The 21,109-nt window shown below is 38.0% G+C and overlaps 1 protein-coding gene across 1 annotated transcript; it reads right to left on the reverse strand.

Moving 5' to 3' along the window:
• Positions 1–429: 429 nt before the first annotated feature.
• On the reverse strand, positions 430–2,465 carry LOC105213947 (odorant receptor 13a-like). Its single transcript, XM_011187064.3, has 7 exons — positions 2,178–2,465; positions 1,977–2,118; positions 1,451–1,912; positions 1,153–1,252; positions 959–1,060; positions 634–813; positions 430–561 (listed from the first exon to the last, which is right to left on the reverse strand). The coding sequence occupies exons 1-7, from the start codon at positions 2,353–2,355 to the stop codon at positions 505–507; spliced, it is 1,221 nt and encodes a 406-aa protein (XP_011185366.2). The 5' UTR covers positions 2,356–2,465; the 3' UTR covers positions 430–504.
• Between the last annotated feature and the right edge of the window lie 18,644 nt (positions 2,466–21,109).

The following is a 21,109-nucleotide window of genomic DNA, read 5'->3' on the forward strand; positions in this document are numbered from 1 at the left end:
TTAGGCCCATTTCTGCCTCTTTGAGTATGTAAACAAGCAAAATTTCCGCATTTGGGACGAATATCAACATGAATAGTTCTATCATTTCATCCAGAAAAACCAACGGTCATAGGTCCATATTTCTTCAAAAATTATGCCGTTGAGAATGTAAACATCAACATTTGACCTCACCCAAATGGAGTCAAACATTACCACATGCCATTTATTTAAAATTATACGCACTGAGTATTGATTCATTTAAGTTAAGGGATATGCATTAATCTAGTATTTCAAGCCCTTGTTAAAATTATCTTAAATTGGAGGAATAGGGTGTCACTAAAATTTAAATAAATTTAATATCTTATCTTTATAGTAAGGCTAAATTCTTGATCATAACATTTAATTTTATTCATTTTATTACTTCAATATGTATAAAAAATACATCCTTTATATTTTATTTCTCACAGCATTCCAAGCCCAGCACGACTACCAAGTTACGTAAGCAAGAGTAAATACTACAATAAATCAATTTTCGCTCATGGTGTTCAAAAACATAAAATACGAAACAGCAGAGCGCAGAGCCTGGAAATCAACAAACCCAATAATATTACACATTCATATTTAATTTCCTCGCCATTCCACCGAAATACTTACCGAACTCACGGTGCTGTAAGTTAATGGAAAAAATTTCATACCATCGAAAACGATGGGTTCCTGCGAATTCATGATGGCAAATTGTACGTCACCCAACAACAATTTATTGCTACGCAGATCGCCGAGCGCCAACAAATCCTCCCAGCGGCAACAGTAGAAGCTGTTACGCAGCTCCGTGGTCTAAGCAAGAAGTAGGAAAAGTAGGAGAAGTTAGGGAGACACAACCGAGCCTTAAAAAGCGTTTTAATTGTCCACAAGTGTTTGAGACACATAAATTAGAAATATCTAATGACATTGGAGCAGTAATGAAAAGCTTAAGCCATACCTCATCCATCAGCATTTGACCGAAATAGCCAATTAACAGAAATTGCGAAGTTTGCGAAATGATCCAAGAAATATATTTGCTCCACTCCACGCTGATTGGAGACTAATGGAGAGCGTAGCAAAAAAATATGTAGAGAGAATAATTGTGATAAATGTTGGAAATATTTAAATGTCCCAACGAGTTGCGGTACTCACGCTTTGAAATTGAAAGGACACAACGCACAACAGCAGAACGCCAAAGGACATAACGTAGAATATTTGGTGGGTGAAATGAGCCTTGGCCTCGGCAACGAAGCTGCAATAGGAATTTGCGTAAGCAAAACGAAATAAATACACGAATGATATATGAGCATTAAGCATAAGGATATCTGAGGCAATGCGTGTAAAAACATATGCACCTGTCGCTGGTGTACACGGTAAACGACTGGTGGCGAAGAAACCATAATTTCCACATACATCCCTCCAAACATAAATATGTACTTGTGTCGCTTACCCATTCAAACGTTGCTGCCGCTGGAAAATATCGCAAAGACGTCGCCGAAAGGCTATATGCAAATTCAGATTCGTGCAACGTGTCTCGCCGCTCCTGAGATCCGCACGTGCCGTCTCCAGCAGTTGCTCCAAATCCAAGCGCAATTTCTTATAGCGAAAACTGGCATGACAGAGGACCATGCAGAGCGTATAATCCTCGGCGGTCCATATTGTCACACACGAAATCGTCAGCCAACCGGAGTAGATGGCGGTGATGATGAATTGCAGCGGTGCCTGTGCGTCATACCAACGAAAGGACATGCGATAGATGAACGGTTTGTCAGGTGACGCCATACCGACGCTCGCCACTTCGTACACGTACAGCCCGAGTATCAGCACCATCGGCACATAGTAGAATTGCGTGAATATATTGATGAAACGTATTATCGAGTTGATTTCCTTGCAGAGTGCTGCATCATCAGCGCTAGCAATGGAAATCGGTAAGTACTTCTCTATAATACTTCAAATTCGCAGTACTACAAACTTACTCGGTAAAATAAATGTCACGATAGAAGTTTCGCAGTAGTTGTCGCAACGGACGCTGTCGACTGAGCAGCACAAATATACGTATTATATATTGCACGCCCATGAAGGAGGTGCACAGGTTCTCGGCAATGAAGGTAAATTCGCCTGCGTTACGAAGAAACTTACTTATCTCGAAAGTAATGCAAACGTTAATCATTACTCACCCAAAATAGTGCCGATATAACAGAGTACGCTCACACTGAGACAGACGTTATTGAACAAGCGCCATAAGACGCTGGCGTCCTCTTTGAGTGGCCAAAGGCAATTGAATTTGTAACCCGTTATCTGTATGGGTAATTTAATCGGACGATTATCGAACTGCAAAGGCACAAAGTAATCCATATTGTAGTTGAGGAGCGCTGAAAGTTAATAAATCTGATGTATAACGTGTTCTGGTATTTATATACCAGTCTGCTACCAACATTGGCACCACTGCCATTAGCCTTTCGAGTTCTCATAATTTGTTGTATTAAAATTTCAAAGCGTTAATAAATAATTACTTAAATATTAATTCGATTTTTGGCTTGGCATGTAAATATTGTTGTGTGAAAATATATGCGTGAGTACTTCACTGAAAAACCCATTGCATTATAAGTATAAAAAATAATAATAATGAGAATAAAATATTACTTATTCTGTTTAGCTCACTTAACAATAACAACCAACCAGCCAAAGGCCAACAATTAATGCCGATATTATAATATTTATACCCGAGCTCAATATTGTAAACTGTTTAGAACACTTGAAGTTTGGGTTTTTAGTACGTTAGCTCTACAGGCAGGTTGAAATCTAGGTTTCACACACGCAAAAAGGCGGGGCGAAAAAAAATCGGCATACAACGCTGATTTAGTTTAAGAAATTTAAGGAATTCAATCTAATATTGAAAAAAATCTATTCCACAATCTCAACAAAACCTGAAGAAAATAATGTGTTTATTCGCCTAAAAATATACATTCATGTTTGCTGATTGCGAAATCTCCGTCGATTTTCAAAATTATATGAAACTCCCTCCCTGAAAAGTTTTGATATTTTTGAAAGTCCTTAACAAAAGTAAATTTACTCGAGTAGGGGAAAGTAAATTAGTTCACATATAATATATGTATGTTACTTATAAAATATGTTACTGAGAGATATATTCCCCAAACAACCCATTAAATATCAACGAGGTGGTTGAATATTTTTGAAAGAGTTATCAACCAAAATTTAAATTAACTTCAATAAATAAGTAATGATTAGAGTGAAAGGTTTTTGAAATAGCTTTCAAATTACTTGATTAACAAAGAATATTTGTAGCAGAGTGACAAACTCCATTGAAAAGCGAAAATTCCAGATAGCTTTATTGCGCAAAGAAGAGAATGTCCCCGTGGAGTTTGAATAGTTTTAAAGGAATCCATAACTGTTTCACATTTCAAAGTATCTATTTTCAGGCCAATATAGCAACATAACCTGGAATATTAAATGGAAAGGCCTTCTCAATAAAAACTTCCTAGATATATTAGAAGATATAGATGAAAGTTATTAGGCGTGTTTAGCAAGCATCTATGAGTGATTTTGGAATAAGAAAATGTTCAGTAAGTTAATTTATAATAAAGGACTTCAACGGTAAATATGATGACTTATAGTTGATCGAAGCCGAATAATAAGCTCGTAAATAAATATAAAAAAGGGTCTCGTGGAAATTGAAACATATTTTTAGTTACTTTCAAAGAATTTATCACTCGAATTCATCTTTATATAACGAATGAATTATTTTTAATTCACTTGAAGAATAATTTTTTCTACCAGCTAATATTTAAATTAAATTCTTCATTATAAAGTGCTTGAATTTACATCACATTTATTCCCATTTAAAATTAGGACCATGAATTTAACCTTTGTATGTATATGATTGTCGTTGGAACCGTTTAGCCGATTATAGCCGAATCGATGATAGCGCCCTTGGAGATCTCAAGTGTAACCAGGTCGCTCTCCACCTGGTCCCTCCAATGGAGTGGCCTTCCCCTTCCTCGACTTCCTCCGGCGGGTACTGCATCGAACACTTTCAAAGGGAGGGTTTTCGTCCGTAGCCGCTGTCTTTTTATTCCTTCAACTATGTCAATGTCGTCGTATAACTCGTACAGCTCATCGTTCCATCGTCTGCGATATTCGCCGTTGCCAATGTTCTGAAGACCATAAATATAACCTTTATAGAATATAAAAAAATATTATCTGAAGTATATAATTTTTCAACACAATTTTTGTTTATGAAAGGACTCAATACTCACCAAGAGCTAGAAATGTTTAGTTTTATGAACTAGTATATTATTTATTTACATTTGTTTCTAATCTATCCTATCTATCAGTGGCAGAAGACGACTATTCAAAGCATTTAAATTTTGAATTAAGACACATTTACAACTAAGACAGCTTTCTAATTGAATAAGGCCAACATACTACAATACCCGTGGCCGACACATTGTGCACGTGTATAAATTTCCCATTCCAAATTCTCTTTGTGAATAAAGAAGATACTACTGTTTATTATAATCATGTTCAATTCCTTATTAGTAATTATACTGAATAATTAAAGGAAGACAATCATATATGGATACAAAAATTAAACCAAAACAAATTATATTCACACAAATAATTAATGTGAGTGTAATTACAAAAACAACAATAAATACACAAAACGAAATTTCATTTAATTGAGTCTATAATTTAAGAGGGGTAAAGCGTGAGATGGGTAAAGGTTTTTGTACAACACCTTGAGGAAGTCGCTTTGAGACTGTTGATTGAATCCATGTTGATTTCTAACATTGATGAAAATCATATTTTTTGAATTTTAAGGCATATTTATTATTGCTGAATCATTGTACATTCGTCTCTTTAATTTAACTATTTTAAATTGTATGCAATTTCTCCGAACAAAATGTCCTTCGCTCGCCACTCTGATTTTGCATCTCTTACTCATTACTCACCCATCGGCTTAAGCCCAACAATATAAGTAAGCCTTTAAGAAAAAGTAAAAAAGAATAAAATTTTATTTCATAGTTTCCTTTATTTGTACTTTATTCAATTTCAACTTCGTTTATTTTTGCGATTAACTCATTCTCCTTTGTTGATAATACCACATACATACATGCAAGATATTTGCATTATCCCTGTGTAAAATTGCTTTAATTTATATTAAATGCCTTGTGGCTGGTTTATTTCGCAAACGATGCAATTTATAATGATTGACCACTTATGAAAGTGAAATTTAATCGCTGTAAAGATTCGAGCCAATTATATGCATACGAGTACATCAGTCTTAATATCATTAGTAATATTTGTTGTTTTTATTTGACACTCGCAATTTTTTACTGAATCGATTTAAAGAGAATGATGGATGAATTTTGATACTCTCGTATCATGCATGTTGTATAGAGTATAACAGTTTTATTCACTTAACGGTTCTTCAAACTAAGTAAGTTAGACATTGAGTAATATATGATGGAATGATGAATATTGTCGAAAACGCCTTTACAATGTTCACTTCATTTCAATTATAATATATAAAACCAGCTCTACTGATGATACTGGCATTAAACAAAGCTTACACAAACATAAGTAAATGTCTCAGATATTCTAAAAATAAATCAGATCAGCACCCAATATTATAACTTGGAAACTTCCGAAGTGCTTTATATTAATGGGCTAATATTAGAGACATCTTGGCAACTTTAAGTGAAAATATAATCTTCGATATAATATAGCTTCGTAGGTGTGGTGGATGAGTGAAATCCTGGAATTACCCCAAGCCCCAAAATCCATATTTAATGATTCTCAATATTTTAGCGGCAATTATGTCATTCTATTCTTCTTCTTCTTCTTAACTGGCGTAGCCACCGCTTACGCGGTTATAGCCGAGTCCAAAACAGCGCGCCACGCATCTCTCCTTCTGGCAGTTTGGCGCCAATTGGTTATTCCAAGCGAAGCCAGGTCCCTCTCCACCTGGTCCTTCCATCGGAGTGGAGGTCTCCCTCTTCCTCTGCTTCCACCAGCGGGTACTGCATCGAATACTTTCAGAGCTGGAGGACCTTTATCAATTCGAACAACATGTCCTAGGCAGCGTAGCCGCTGTTTTTTTATTCGCTGGACTATGTCTATGTCGTCGAATAACACATACAGCTCATCGTTCCATCGTCTGCGGTATTCGCCGTTACCAATTCTTAAGGGACCATAAATCTTCCGCAAACCCTTTCTCTCGAAAACTCCTAGTGCCATCTCATCGGATGTTGACATCGTCCACGCTTCTGCACCGTAAAGTAGGACGGGAATGATGAGAGACTTGTACAGTTTGGTTTTTGTTCGTCGAGAGAGGACTTTACTTTTCAATTGCCTACTTAGTCCATAGTAGCACCTGTTGGCAAGAGTGATTCTGCGTTGGATTTCCAGGCTGACATTGTTATTGCTGTTAATGCTGGTTCCCAGGTAGACGAAATTATCTACAACTTCAAAGTTATGACTGTCAACAGTGACGTGGGTGCCAAGACGCGAATGCGCTGACTGTTTGTTTGACGACAGGAGATATTTCGTCTTGTCCTCGTTCACCACAAGACCCCTACGCTTCGCTTCCTTATCCAGTCTGGAGAAAGCAGAACTAACGGCGCGGGTGTTGTTTCCAATGATATCGATATCATCGGCGTACGCCAGTAGCTGTACACTCTTATAGAAGATTGTACCTTCTCTGTTTAGCTCTGCAGCTCGTATTATTTTCTCCAGCATCATGTTAAAGAAATCACACGAGAGTGAGTCACCTTTTCTGAAACCTCGTCTGGTATCGAACGGCTCGGAGAGGTCCTTCCCGATTCTGACGGAGCTTTTGGTGTTGCTCAACGTCAGCTTACACAGCCGTATTAGTTTTGCGGGGATACCAAATTCAGACATCGCGGCATAAAGGCAGCTCCTTTTCGTGCTGTCGAAAGCAGCTTTAAAGTCGACAAAGAGATGGTGTGTGTCGATCCTATTTTCACGGGTCTTCTCCAAAACTTGGCGCATGGTGAATATCTGGTCCGTTGTTGATTTTCCAGGTCTAAAGCCACGCTGATAAGGTCCAATCAGTTTGTTGACGGCGGGCTTTAGTCTTTCACACAATACGCTCGACAGAACCTTAAACGCGATGTTGAGGAGGCTTATCCCACGGTAATTGGCGCAAATTGTGGGGTCTCCCTTTTTGTGTATTGGACAGTGTACACTGAGATTCCAATCGTCAGGCATGCTTTCTTCCGACCATATTCTGCAAAGAAGCTGATGCAAGCACCTTATCAGCTCTTCGCCGCCGTATTTGAATAGCTCGGCCGGTAATCCATCGGCACCCGCCGCCTTATTGTTCTTCAAGCGGGTAATTGCTATTCGAATTTCTTCACGGTCGGGCAATGGAACATCTGCTCCATCGTCGTCGATTGGGGAATCGGGTTCGCCATCTACTGGTGTTGTACTTTCACTGCCATTCAGCAGGCTGGAGAAGTGTTCCCTCCACAAACTCAGTATACTCTGGTCATCAATAACTAGATCACCTCTGGGGGTCCTACAGGAGTGTACTCCGGTCTTGAAACTTCAGTTAGTCGCCGGATCTTTTCGTAAAATTTTCGAGCATTACCCCTGTCGACCAGCTTGTCAAGCTCTTCATACTCACGCATTTCGGCCTCTTTCTTTTTTTGTCTGCAAATGCGTCTCGCTTCCCTCTTCAGCTCTCGGTATCTTTCCCATCCCGCTCGTGTTGCGGTCGATCGCAACATTGCGAGGTAGGCAGTCTGTTTTCTCTCCACTGCGAGACGACAATCCTCATCATACCAGCTGTTTTTTTGACTTTTCCGAAAACCAATGGTTTCGGTTGCAGCTGTACGTAAGGAGTTTGATATGCCGTCCCACAGCTTCCTTATACCGAGATGCTGATGAGTGCTCTCAGAGAGCAGGAGTGCAAGTCGAGTAGAAAATCGTTCGGCTGTCGGTTGTGATTGCAGCTTCTCGATGTTGAACCTTCCTTGTGTTTGTTAACGTGTGCGCTTTTCTACACAGAGGCGGGTGCGTATCTTAGCTGCTACAAGATAGTGGTCCGAGTCGATGTTGGGACCACGAAGCGTACGCACATCAAAAACACTGGAGACATGTCGTCCATCTATCACAACATGATTTGATGGATTTTCTTATGCTGGAATCTAGTACTACAGACGACCATATTTCGGGCCCCGGCGAAGTCGATCAGCCTCAGACCGTTTGGTGATGTTTCGTCATGGAGGCTGAATTTTCCGACTGTTGTGCCAAAGACACCTTCTTTACCCACCCTAGCGTTGAAATCGCCAAGCACGATTTTGACATCGTGGCGGGGGCAGCGCTCATAGGTACGTTCTAGGCGCTCATAGAAGGTATCTTTGATCACTTCGTCCTTCTCTTCCGTCGGGGCGTGGGCGCAAATCAGCGATATGTTGAAGAACCTCGCTTTGATGCGGATTGTGGCTAGACGTTCATCCACCGGAGTGAATGCCAGGACTCGACGACGGAGTCTCTCTCCCACCACGAATCCCACACCGAATTCGCGCTCCTTTATATGGCCGCTGTAGTAGATGTCACAAGGACCCACCTTCTTCCGTCCTTGTCCCGTCCATCACATTTCTTGGATTGCGGTGATGTCAGCCTTTACTCTTACGAGGACATCAACCAGCTGGGCAGAGGCACCTTCCCAATTAAGGGTCCGGACATTCCAGGTGCATGCCCTTATTTCGTAGTCCTTTAAACGTTTGCAGTGGTCGTCATCAAAATTGGGGTCTCTCATCCGAGGCTGTTTTTTCTTTTTCATTGGGGGGTGTTTTTATGTGGTGGGTCCCAAACCCTACGCACAACCGCATAGGCGGGTTTCGCCTTCTCACTTTAGCTCGCCTCCAAACGGATGTCTGTTGGCTACCCAGAGGATACTTGGTCTAAGACCGGAAGTCGTGAGCTGCTTGAGCCACATGTAAAAGAATCGTTCCTGGCCATTGCCAAGTGAATGACAGTCAGAAACTTTCCTAACTTACGTGAACTTCTACATATGACTCCATCCTCTATTATCTCGTCATTCTATTATCTCGACAAAAGTAACTTAGATATAATTGCTTTGCATAAGGTTGGATTTCCATTGAAAACTACAGGGGAGTAGCAAAGATGTCAGCTATATCTAAATGTTTTGAAAATAATTACTCGAACCACTATTGCAAAATGGGCTGTCGCATGTGCTTTAAGATCCACGTCCTCCACTCACACTTTCTTTACCGATAATTTGGGTGTGGTTAGCGATGAGCAAAGACAAAGGTTTCATTCTAACATTGGAGCAATCATTTACCCTGTAACTCAAAATCTATACGTGATGGAAAACTGTTGAACTCAAATTCGTAATCAGGACACCTCAAAAACCGCCACAGATATTTTAGCGCATCAGTCGCAAATTTTTCCTTCAGATTTGTTGGGTAGTTAAATAGTTGAAACAAAATAATGCTGAAAGACGGGTCTGTAATCACAGAGCAGAAAGAAGTATCGATATCCTGCGATGATCCCCGCTCTCTTTTGGTCATTGGCACTGATATAAATCGAAATTCATGTACCGAATTTTCGGTCCTCTCAGCTCCAGAATGTTTGAAAGATTAATAGAAGTATCCATCAATAGATGAGTAAAACAAATATTTTATATCTATCGTTTAGGTGCTAAAACAAGGGTATCTCGGCTTAGTACTTCGGCTCCAATAAAACTCTAGTTAAGTAAAGATATTTTGTAGGGTGTTGACATAGTTCATGGTAAGACACTCACTGGTTCGCTGCAGACCACACAGCGTTAACGCCAACTTATTCTTTTTCTGTCAATTGTTTTACTATTAGCGGTTATTTTTGTTATTTCTCTGGTAGTTTAGTTTCAGATATCTAATACAAATATACGGTTTTCCAAATTCTTTGCAATTTTCTTAATTTTTCCCTCAATTAAACTTTTATATAAAATGCTACATTTAAATTGTCAACATAGGAACTGTACTCCTTAGTAAAATACTTAAAAATGCCTAGTTAAACTTCTCTTCACTAAACACTTTTTCGAAAAAATAACGGTAATTCAAAAATCAAAGTGTATTGAGGCTGGCGTGCACAACTGGACGCATTAGTTTTTGGTGGTTTTCCTATGAAATTATTGGTTTATGTTTCCGTTTCTAATTTTTTGTATTCCACTACATTTAAAGAAATAAATAGGGATTTAAAATTCAAAATTCCAAGCAAATCGAAATATTATTTACTTTTTTATAGCATCTCACATTAAAATTCGACAAACATCCGACCAGTATCGTTCGCCACTGTATGTGGAAGAAGATGAGGTAAAATTACTACAACGCTTCTTTATGATACCAAGGATCTGACACCAAGGATCTGACACCTGTAGCTATGTAAATAAAGTATCTGGATTTAGAGCGCTTTATCGACACTTCGAATCGGGGATCAGACATATAACCCAACCTATCCTAACTTAAAGATTATTTATCAAAAAGTTCGATGATCATGCTAAACAACTGAAAGTTATTCAAATTAGGCATAAGCTAAAAATCATCGAGTTGCATAGCGTTTGAAACAAAACCTTTATAAAATAAAAAATAAGTAAGTTATAAGTAATAATTTGAATACGTTCGCCACGAGTTTAATCCAAACAAGTAAAGAAAGGCTAAGTTCGGGTGCAACCGAACATTTTATGCTCTCGCAATTTATTTAGAGATCTACCTATATTTTCGGTGAAAAATTAACCTTAGGCACTGAGTTCTTCATGTTTGTCCCCTGCCTTGAAAAGTCATGGTTCGATTTTAACAATTTTTCCACGAGCTCAAATGACACAGCTCAAATACAGTATTTGTGTAAAGTTTTATTTCGCTATCTTTATCGGTTCCTTATGTATACATTATAAAGTGAACGAATCAGAAGGATTCAAAATTGAGTTATATGGGAAGTAGACGTAGTTGTGAACCGATTTCGCCCATATTCCACCAGTGTCATCAGGGTGTCAAGAAAATATTATATACCGAATTTCATTGAAATCTGCCCAGTAGTTCTTGAGATATGGTTTTTGACCCATAAGTGGGCGACGACACGCCCATTTTCCATTTTGTAAAAAAAATCTCAGTGCAGCTTCCTTCTGCCATTTCTTATGTAAAATTTGGTGTTTCTGACATTTCTCGTTAGTGAGTTAACGCACTTTTAGTCATTTTCAACCTAACCTTTGTATGGGAGGTGAGCGTGGTTATTATCCGATTTCTTTTATTTTTGTATAAGGAAACGGCTAAAAGAAACGACTGCAGAAAGTTTGGTTTATATAGCTTTATTGGTTTGCAATATATATACAAAAAACCTATTTGGGGACGGGGTCACGCCCACTTTTCCAAAAAAATTACATTCAAATGTGCCCCTCCCTAATGCGATCCTATGTTCCAAATTTTATTTTCATAACTTTATTTATGGCTTAGTTTATGTGTTTTTGGTTATCGCCATTTTGTGGGCGTGGCAGTGGTCCGATTCCGCCCATCTTCGAACTTAACCTTCTTATGGTGCCAAGGAACACGTGTTCCAAGTTTCACTAAGATATCTCAATTTTTACTCAAGTTGCAGCTTGCACGGACGGACAGACGAACAGACGGACAGACAGACAGATTTGAACTTTACTCGTCACCCTGATCACTTTGGTATAATACTCTCTTAGCAACTTTTGTTGCGAGAGTATAAAAATAAATACAACTTAAACCAGTTTAGCGCACTTTTAGGCACATATCAAATTAAACTATCAACCACCGCTTTTCAGTTAAATAACGACGGATTATTTTCGTGACTCTGCTTAAGTTAATATAATCTCTTTACTGCAAAAACATTCGGTTACAATTGCTCTACTTGGAAGCTTATATTTAAGATTTAGTGCGCGCATTAAAAATGACACTGCATATGCAGGAGGGTTCTAGTCACGCAAACTTGAAATTTACTTAACTTAAAAATGTGCTTACGATTGCAATGCTACAACAGCTTACACACAGAATTTACCTTTATCTGCATTTTTAATATGGAAATATATGCGAGGGTAATTCAAATACAAAATGGGCAAGTGACTCGACGCAAAGCAGCGTTGCGCTTCAACGAAACAGCCAACACGCTGCATAAGTGCAGTGCTTTGTGCTTTAAGGGAGAGCGAAATGAAGCGAACGCGCCAAGCAATAAAACTCAATGCGGTGATACGCACGAAGGACTCAGCGTAAGGAATAGTGAATAACCATCAAGTTTCACGTGATATGCATGTGTGTGTGCGTGCGTGTGCAACTATCACGAAAATGCATAAAACTGTGAGAAATCACAATGTACGCGTGAAATGAGCGCGCATATTTAGCGTATATTAAAAGTGATGACTAGCCGCCGGAGGGACGCGAACGCGTTCGCAGCATAAGCAAATGAGCTGAGGTTGTAAGTGCAACGAAGTATCTATTCGTATGTGTGAGTATCAATGCAACGCATAACCTTCGAAATTGAAGGCGCTGCACACATTAAAGAATAACACTGACGCTGAGTAAAAGCAAATAAAAGTCGATCTTGTTGTTGTTGCGTCGCTGGCGACAATATTTGGCGGTTGCTCATAAAAGCTGCAGTAAATTAAATTTCACTGTTGCAAACAGCAAACTCTTGCGCACATTTGTCATTTGTTTGCTTTATTTACAACACTTTGCGCACAAATTTAACGCAAATACACTTGAACAAACAGGCGCGCATACAAACACACACACACACTCAAGAATTGCAACCATCACACATGCCACCATTAACAGTTAGTTGCATATGCAAACGTTCACACAGCTGCTTTACTTTAGTGTTGAGTTTTTGTTGTTGTGATTTCGCAAAGAAAAGCACTAAGCTACATACAAAAGGGTACAAAAGGGAATATCCGGGTTTTATGATGCGCTAATGTTACGTATACGCCCCGGCAGCTCTGTTCTGTTCTAAGCATATGCCAGCGCTGTCGCACAAACCGTTATGTTGCGTATGTGTAATGCCGGTTGGTAAATAAAATGACGCAAATTTTCCAAATTACTTTTACTCGCTTATTTTATACATTTGCGCACAATGCACTTTTACCCGAAAGCCATTAAAATAATGCGCGTCGCGCTGTAGGCCAACGCCAGGCAGCTGTTCGCCAAGCAAATATGTGAGCAGTGTACAGTGTGTGGCTTTTATTGAACTGTGGTCGTAAATTATTTCGTTTTTATGTATTTTATGAATTTAGTTGGAATAAGAGGCGCCTCAAAATGTATTCTTTAAGTTACAAATTTTGAGTACATTACATATGCGGAAAAATATCTGTGAGCGCTGTCGGAATTTACTTTCAAAAGCATTAATATTTGTGAATAATGTTTTTTCAGCAAAGATAATCCATTAAACTACTATCGTGTCGATAGCTAATGGAAGTAGGAGATACATTTCTATCCAAATAAAATATGTAATCCCATTTTACTTAACACAATGTTTACGGTTTTGAAAACATTAGATTAAAGTCTAGAATTTTTAATCCAAAGACAATTAAATTTAGATTTTAGGAAAGACTCTATCCACTTTTTGCTTCAAATTATAAACAAAATGAGAATAAGGTACTTGAATAGATATGTACATACACACGTAAAGAAGAATTTTATATGTGACCTGGTCTACGAAAAGGGAGCTAACGTGCGAAAACTAGTTTTCTGGGAAACAGCTGTTAAAAATAATCTCATCTCATCTTCCATCCGAATCAACTAAAAAGAAATTGATTTTTTGACACTTAAGCCCCCTTTCCATAGACCAGGTCACATATATGAATATTATAAAATTTGAAAGATATAAAGTTTGTACTGTGTGGCAACTTTTACAATTCTGAAACAAAATAAAGTCGTTAAAGTTATCCATGGTTTTAGTGACACTTTCTGCGTGAATTGGAAGAAATGTAATTAAGTCAATTAAGCTCGATACTTTGTCGTCAATCTTTATCCTGTTGCTGATTATATCAAATGAATAGCTATGACGGCTGTTCGGACCCAAAGACAGCCATAAATAGGGCAGCTCATATAAGTACATAACTGGTAAATCTCGTTGTAATTAATGGTAGCTTTGCTGCACATGCTTCGCGTGCCTTGTCTCGTACAACAATAACACCTTTAATCCAATCTTAAGATCAAGAAGAAATATACCTTGCAGATTATTCTGTTATCGTTATCGTTACGTTTATCGTTTCTGGCCATTCCCAAACAAACAAAACAATCAAAAACTTTCCCCACTTACGTGAACTTCTACACATGATCCCATCTTCGATGCAGTACCCTCCGGAGGAAGCCGAGGACGGGGAAGCCCTTCACTCCGTTGGAGGGACCAGGTAGTGAGCGACCTGATTACACTTGGGATCTCCAACTGGCGCCGAACTGCGAGGGAAAGAGAGAAGTGGCGCGTTCTCATCGATTTGCCTATAGTCGGCTAAACGGTTTCAACGCCAATCACATACATGAACCTTTTTATTTGATAACTTGTTGACATTTTTAAGATATTTCCACTCTTATTCAAACTCTTGTCTCTATTGGCAAAACTTTGGGACAGTCGATATTCACTAGCTTCCCCTAGGATTAGTCATCTGATAAGACAAAAATATAATGTGGATGCCAGAGCATTTGGCGAGTCACTATCGATGCGTGTGGACAGGCGTTGTCCTAATGGAACAAGCTGGCCACTTCTGGGTAATTGTTTCCTTTAGACGGTCTAGTTGTTGTCAGATCCGATTTAAGAGTTTTTCCGTGGGTTTTAAGCTCATAGTGGATGATTCCTTCCCAATCCCACCAAACACATAGCAAATCATGCTTGACGATCAATCAATCAAAGATCATTTTAGATTGACATTGTCGTGAGGGAATCACTCTTCATCACCATTCATTTCTGAAATATATCGATTTTGTTGCGATTCAACAGGGATTCGCTGATGGATATAAGACAAATCCATAAGGATTTTTTGCGTTAACTCGTTTAGAACCCATACATCCAGCTCCTTTTTGCATCCAGTTTTATTTAAATGGTTCCAAACTAATTTTTGTGTAGTGTTTAGCTCTTGGGCAATCGAATCACCGCCGGAATCACGGTCGGACTTGGTGGTTGTCAATATTTGATCTATATTTTCGACAATTGGTCTTACAGTGAATGGTGCATCATTGGCAATAAAATTACCGGAACGGAATTGCGAAACCATAGCCAACCTTGATTGACTGTTATAGTATCAGGAGAGATACAGATTACTAAAGCCGTCTATTCGAAAATATTGCATTTCTTTTTACTAGACCTAATATAATCTTAATTCAAACACAGTGCATTGCAGCGGCAGGCTCCAAAACCGTGTGTTATAGTCCCTGTTTGCAACAAGAAAACGAAAACGCCGAGAACATATGCTCATATTAACATGCAGGGGATTGTTTGTATGATCACTAATGCGAAACAAGCCCCGGCAAAGTTTCTGCTATATGTAAATATATCTATATGTAGGCATTTTTGTATCTGCCTGAGTATATTTAATAAGTGCATGGGCTTGTGTGCGCAGCAAAGGGCGACATTAAAATTAAACTTGTACTTGCACTTGGTGCACTTGATGCACTTGGCCGACGACAACCACTTGTGCTGGCTGTCGCACTTGCAGGCACACTTGCACTTGCACTTTTACATGCCTTTGCGCATCGGGCCGGCGCTTGCGAACCGCCATCATTTCCCTGGCTAACTTGGCTTTCAACTGTTTATTATTGTTTTTAGTGCGCGCTTTGTACTGGCATCGCAAAGTGGTGTCAGGTGTCAGTTTGGTGGTCGTAACGGTCACACGAAAGCATAGGGCACCCGTGTGGCATTAACAATTCCGTGCACCAAATGCATTTGTATTTATGGGTGTGCGCTGCAGTGCTGTGTGGTGGCCATGCAACAAAAAGTCAGCTCAAGTGACAACAAAGGTTAAAACAAATTACAAAGGCGAAGAGGAAGCGGAGCAAACAAAAGTCAAAAGTAAATGCGCACAGACAGAATAATAGTCTACATGGATATCTTCAATAGTTTACAAACTGCAGTGTTGCCAACACGAGTACATGAAAGTTTATATGGCTGTGTGTACGGCAACAGTACGGTGTGATGTAGACACGTGCAGGCAAAAAAGAAATTACAAAACCAAATGAAAATTTAAGATCAAAAGATGCATTTAACCGCTCTGTTTTCACTTTGCCTTTGCTTTGCACTTTGCATCTGCTCTTATTTTCTGATTTTCTTTCAATTTGCGCGTTTGTGTGGGTGTGTGTATGTGCGTGGCGCACTTATTGTGATTTCCCTATGCTTTATTGCTTTCTCATTTGCTTGCAAATTACATGCCTTGCAGGCGCAGGCGGACTAACAGATAAGCCCACAAACATAATAACAAGAGAAACAAGCTGGAAAGTGCATTAATATGGGGAGGTGTAAATTGCTTTTGAAGAACCACAAAGCACAGCAAATCAACTCAAAGGATGTGTAAGATTAGTAGATAGACGGACTATATAATGTGAAGGTCGTAGGCTATATGGATTGCGGTACATGAGTGTGTATTAGAGCAAGAGCTTAGTTTCGAAAAATCAATTACAATTTGTTAGTGCCAGAATTTTTTTAATGATTTTCTTCATCTGTATGTATATGTAACGATATTTTAAATCTAAAGGTCTAAAAATTTAATATGCACGACCACATTTTTGGACAGCTGATTAATATGTATGACCCGTCCTTAAGTAACATTTATTGAAGCAACAATTTTGACAAAAAATGCCTTATCGAGCTAATTGGCTATCACTGAACCGAAAAACCAAAAGAATCTCATACTTATTAAGGCAGTAGTTTGCTTTAGAAGCCGAAAAAAAACGTTCTTTTTAAGGGAAGGAAATGATTGCGGTAAACGGAATTTTAAGACGATAGTGTACTATATTTAAGGCTGAAAAACAATATTTATTATTAAAAAATATTGAAATTTTTTCAAAGTTGTAAATATTTTTCTGGGCCGCCTGGAGTCTGCACTTGTAAATCGGTGCCGATGATGGAGGTCGTGCGATGCAACCGTCAAACCAATTTTTTTTTAATCTCTTTTTCTTTATGAACTAAAAAATACCGAAGAAGTTATAAAATTCCAAATTTTTTCGAAGTTTCAAAAAAAAATCACTTTTTTAAGAAAAAAAAAATTGACTTTAAGTTGCAAAACAAGTATGTAGTTTAAATAATACTTTTGTCCAACTTTTTTAGTTCAAATAGAAGATAATTTAATACTAGATCACTTTGGTTTTTTTCGATCGGACATATATTCTTTTTGCTATCGCCGGCACCGTTTTCTAACACATGTGAAAATGAAAATTCGAGAAAATGCGCTTTAAAGTCTGCCTGAGCATTTGCACCTGCTCGACGCTCGGCCACTAAAACTGCTCTAGCTTCGAAAATATGTCGAATTGGACTCTGGAATTTTAAAGACATATTCTTGGATAGTTTTGAAAGAGATTTAAAACAAAACAAACAAATCTATTTTTTGAAGCCTTTATTTTGCAAGAGTCTCGACAGGTTTAGCGGTTTCGTAAGGTGAATAGAGACGCCCCACAAGGTGGCGCTTTCTCATTTGGATCACAGTGGTAAACGACCTTCTGATAGAACTCGAGCAATGAGACTGTCATATGGTGATGATGTTTTTGTGGTTAAAAAGCAGTTTTTGTATGCCGCAGACGAACTAACTTAAGGGCACCTCTACGTGGTAGCCACCTAGTCGGCCATTAACGGCTTATGCGTCAATTCTTCTATAACCAAAATGGTTTTATTCACGCAGAGATATAAAATTTCGGATGTTTCACCCCGCTCAACAGATAGATAAGGTAAAGTACATCAGCCTAACCCTGGCCAATCCTTGATAGGAAGCTGTCTTCTAATCTAACTATCTATCGCTCGGAACAGCAGAGCGGATGAACACTCTAGCTGCTATCTGATAAGACTGGGAACGAGCTGGTTGTCCAAGTTTCATGGAAGAAGGCGAAATTGAAACATCTAGACTCCTCCCATTAGTTTCGACGAACCAGGCTTAAAGCGCTTTATCGACTCTAAAATGTCTGTGGTATCCATATTGAGCCATATTGGTATTGAGAAAGGAGGAGGCATCACAAAGGACTACCGATTTATCTGTGTGATTCATTGTATCTACTAGAGCTCTTGGTATTCGCATAATCGAATTAATCGAATAGGGCATTATTCGAATAATAATATTCGGTTTGCACTATTCGGATAGTCGTCAGTCATCGACTATTCTATTAACCGCTCATTTCCGATTATCCGGTTAACCGTTCGTTGTCGACTATTCGATTAGTGTAAGCTCATTCAATTTCCATTTTTATTAAAAAAAAAAAGATTCCTGTATTTTGCACAACTGACATTTTCACAAGTACAAACAAACAAAAATTAAAGGCTGCTTGGATTTCAAACAATTTTCATTTATTCGAATAGTGACAGTCTAACTATTCGAATAACCGCAGTAGAACGACTATTCGAATAGTCGTAACATTGCGACTAATCGAATAGTACTAACCGGTTAATATTCGTACGAACGGTTACAAACCGGATATTCGAATAATCGGTTTTCAGGTTAATCGAATAATTTTAAGAGCCCTAGTATCTACCCTTTAACCTAATCCAAACTAATAAAACAGTATTTTCTTTTAAAATAATGTCAGAAACAGTGACAAATGCTATTTTATAATGGATGTATAAATAAATACAAAATCAAGTGAAAACTCTTTTAAACATCAAATTTTAACTAATTTACTCGATATTATAAATCATCTTAAAAATCTTTTTAGTTTTTAACTTTATCTTCATCCTTCGATGCACTTTCTTTATTTATCTTCATCATCTTTATAATATTTTAGTTTTCTATTTAACTCCGTGTTTATGTTTATTTTTACCCTTACCTTTATCTCGATTCATATATATTGACTTATATTCATTCGTAGCTTTACAGTACTACATATAAATAATAAATTTATCTTTTACAACGGATTCGTTTGCTTGTGTCGAATTCAAAAGCCAATTACGTTTGTTTACTTCCAATATTTGATTTTAATATTTTCTGTAAATACATTTTCCATTTATCAGAAGAAGAATACCTGCAGTCACAGCTGCAGAAGTTCAATTTTCTGTATCCGTATGTAAAGCTGTATATGTTTACTCCAATGAAAATTTTTATTCCTTTTTATCAAGAAATATTGAATAGTAGAAACGTTAAGTAAATATGTACGACGCATTCACATGTGCGAACCCGCACAACATTATCCCCCACATAAGGCAAACGGAATCGCCCCACAATCGGGCAAAAGCTATTAATCATTAGCATAAAAGATTGCCAGACAAGATTATTTGCTTATTATTCTCTATTATTTTTGCCATATTTGCTTAATTCGCACATTGACCTACTTTCGCATGGCAGTTTCGCCTCTTTTTCGCACACCGCAAACTGAAATGTGGTGGCGAGAAGGCCTTTGCGTATAATAAGCATCCTCGATGAGCTCAGTTATTTTGGCATTCAAAATGTCCTTGCCACTAATTATACCAGCTGTTCGCACGCACAAGTATTTAACCAAACACACACACACACACATGCAGCGGCAAATAAATAAATACATTCTCTTATATAAAATATATGCGTGGCTACACTTAGATGGATGTACATATATGTAGCTCATAGCTTTATTATATTCTGCGAAAAGAGCTTATTTATATCGTGTATATAAAATTATACATGCATTCTCTCTAATATCTTTCGTGAGTTTGAAAATACAAAGCGAGGGACATATTTTAACCAACCGTATTAATACTAACACATTTGGGTGTACGAATATATAATATACATGTATACATATGTATTTGCTATATCTGTTGGTCACAAAGAGAGATAATTCTGTAAACAATGTGTCGGAAAGTCATGTCGCGTCAGAATTCTGAAACTATCTCTACTCTCGTATCTTGGCATTTCACCGAAGTTATATTTCCTACTTATATGTGATGATCTTTAAACCCACTATCTGTAAGGGATTTTCCATTGAAAGACCGTAGAGAAAGAGATTTTGTACTATATAATCGAGATTAGTAAATCGAACAACCCAGAAATTGCGTCAAATAGAGCGATATGAGAAAAAAAATAAAATTTATACTACTATTATAAAGAGGAAAGATTTGTTTGTATTGAATAAACTCGAAAACTACTGTGCCGATTTCAAAAATTATTTCACCATTGGAAAGCTACATTCACCCCGAGTAACATAGGCTATATTTATAACTAGAATCTCAAGTTTCTGGAAATAGTTCCCAGGTGAGGGCATCAAAAAGACTCCGTGATGAAGAATCATAATCTGAAACTGAAAATCGTCTTGCAAGTCATTATTTTTCCATCGCAATCGCGTGCCAGAAAGTCGAGTAAGAAGCGCTCGCAGCTGCTTGCTGAACAAAATTTCAAAAACCTCCAAAGTACGCGCTTGAAAGTCGAGTAAGGGGCGTGTACAGCGGCTTGAAGAACAAAATATTAGAAATATACAAGTTCGCACTAGGTCGTCGTACTCTGAGCTTTCATAATCAGAGAGAAAGACAACAGACACCAACGATAAGTGGTCGTAATCAAGTTTAGCTCATTGCAAATAAAATATAATTTCATGTTCGAATTTTCCTCATTTTACTTTTTTTAAAATGAACCCACGCAAGAAACGGAAAAGTAGATACATATGTATGGGAGAGTGTGTACAAACTTATAACTTTTGAAATATTTGTTTAAATCCGTGCGAAGCCGGAGGCGACGCTAGTATTGATAACAATCTCCAAAAAATATAATATTAACCGCGGTTTATAATTTAGCATTCGAATGGTACTACCTACCTACCTTAACATCATTAGCAATTCGAAGATTTATACTAGAACTCGGTTGGAGACTAGTCTGATTTGTCTGACATGGCATTCCAAAATTTTAATTTTTCCTTCAATTCGGCAGCAGTTACAAATTGAGATTGGAGTCTTA

This window comes from Zeugodacus cucurbitae, chromosome 5, assembly GCF_028554725.1.
Source record: "Zeugodacus cucurbitae isolate PBARC_wt_2022May chromosome 5, idZeuCucr1.2, whole genome shotgun sequence".
In the NCBI taxonomy this organism is placed as follows: domain Eukaryota; kingdom Metazoa; phylum Arthropoda; class Insecta; order Diptera; family Tephritidae; genus Zeugodacus; species Zeugodacus cucurbitae.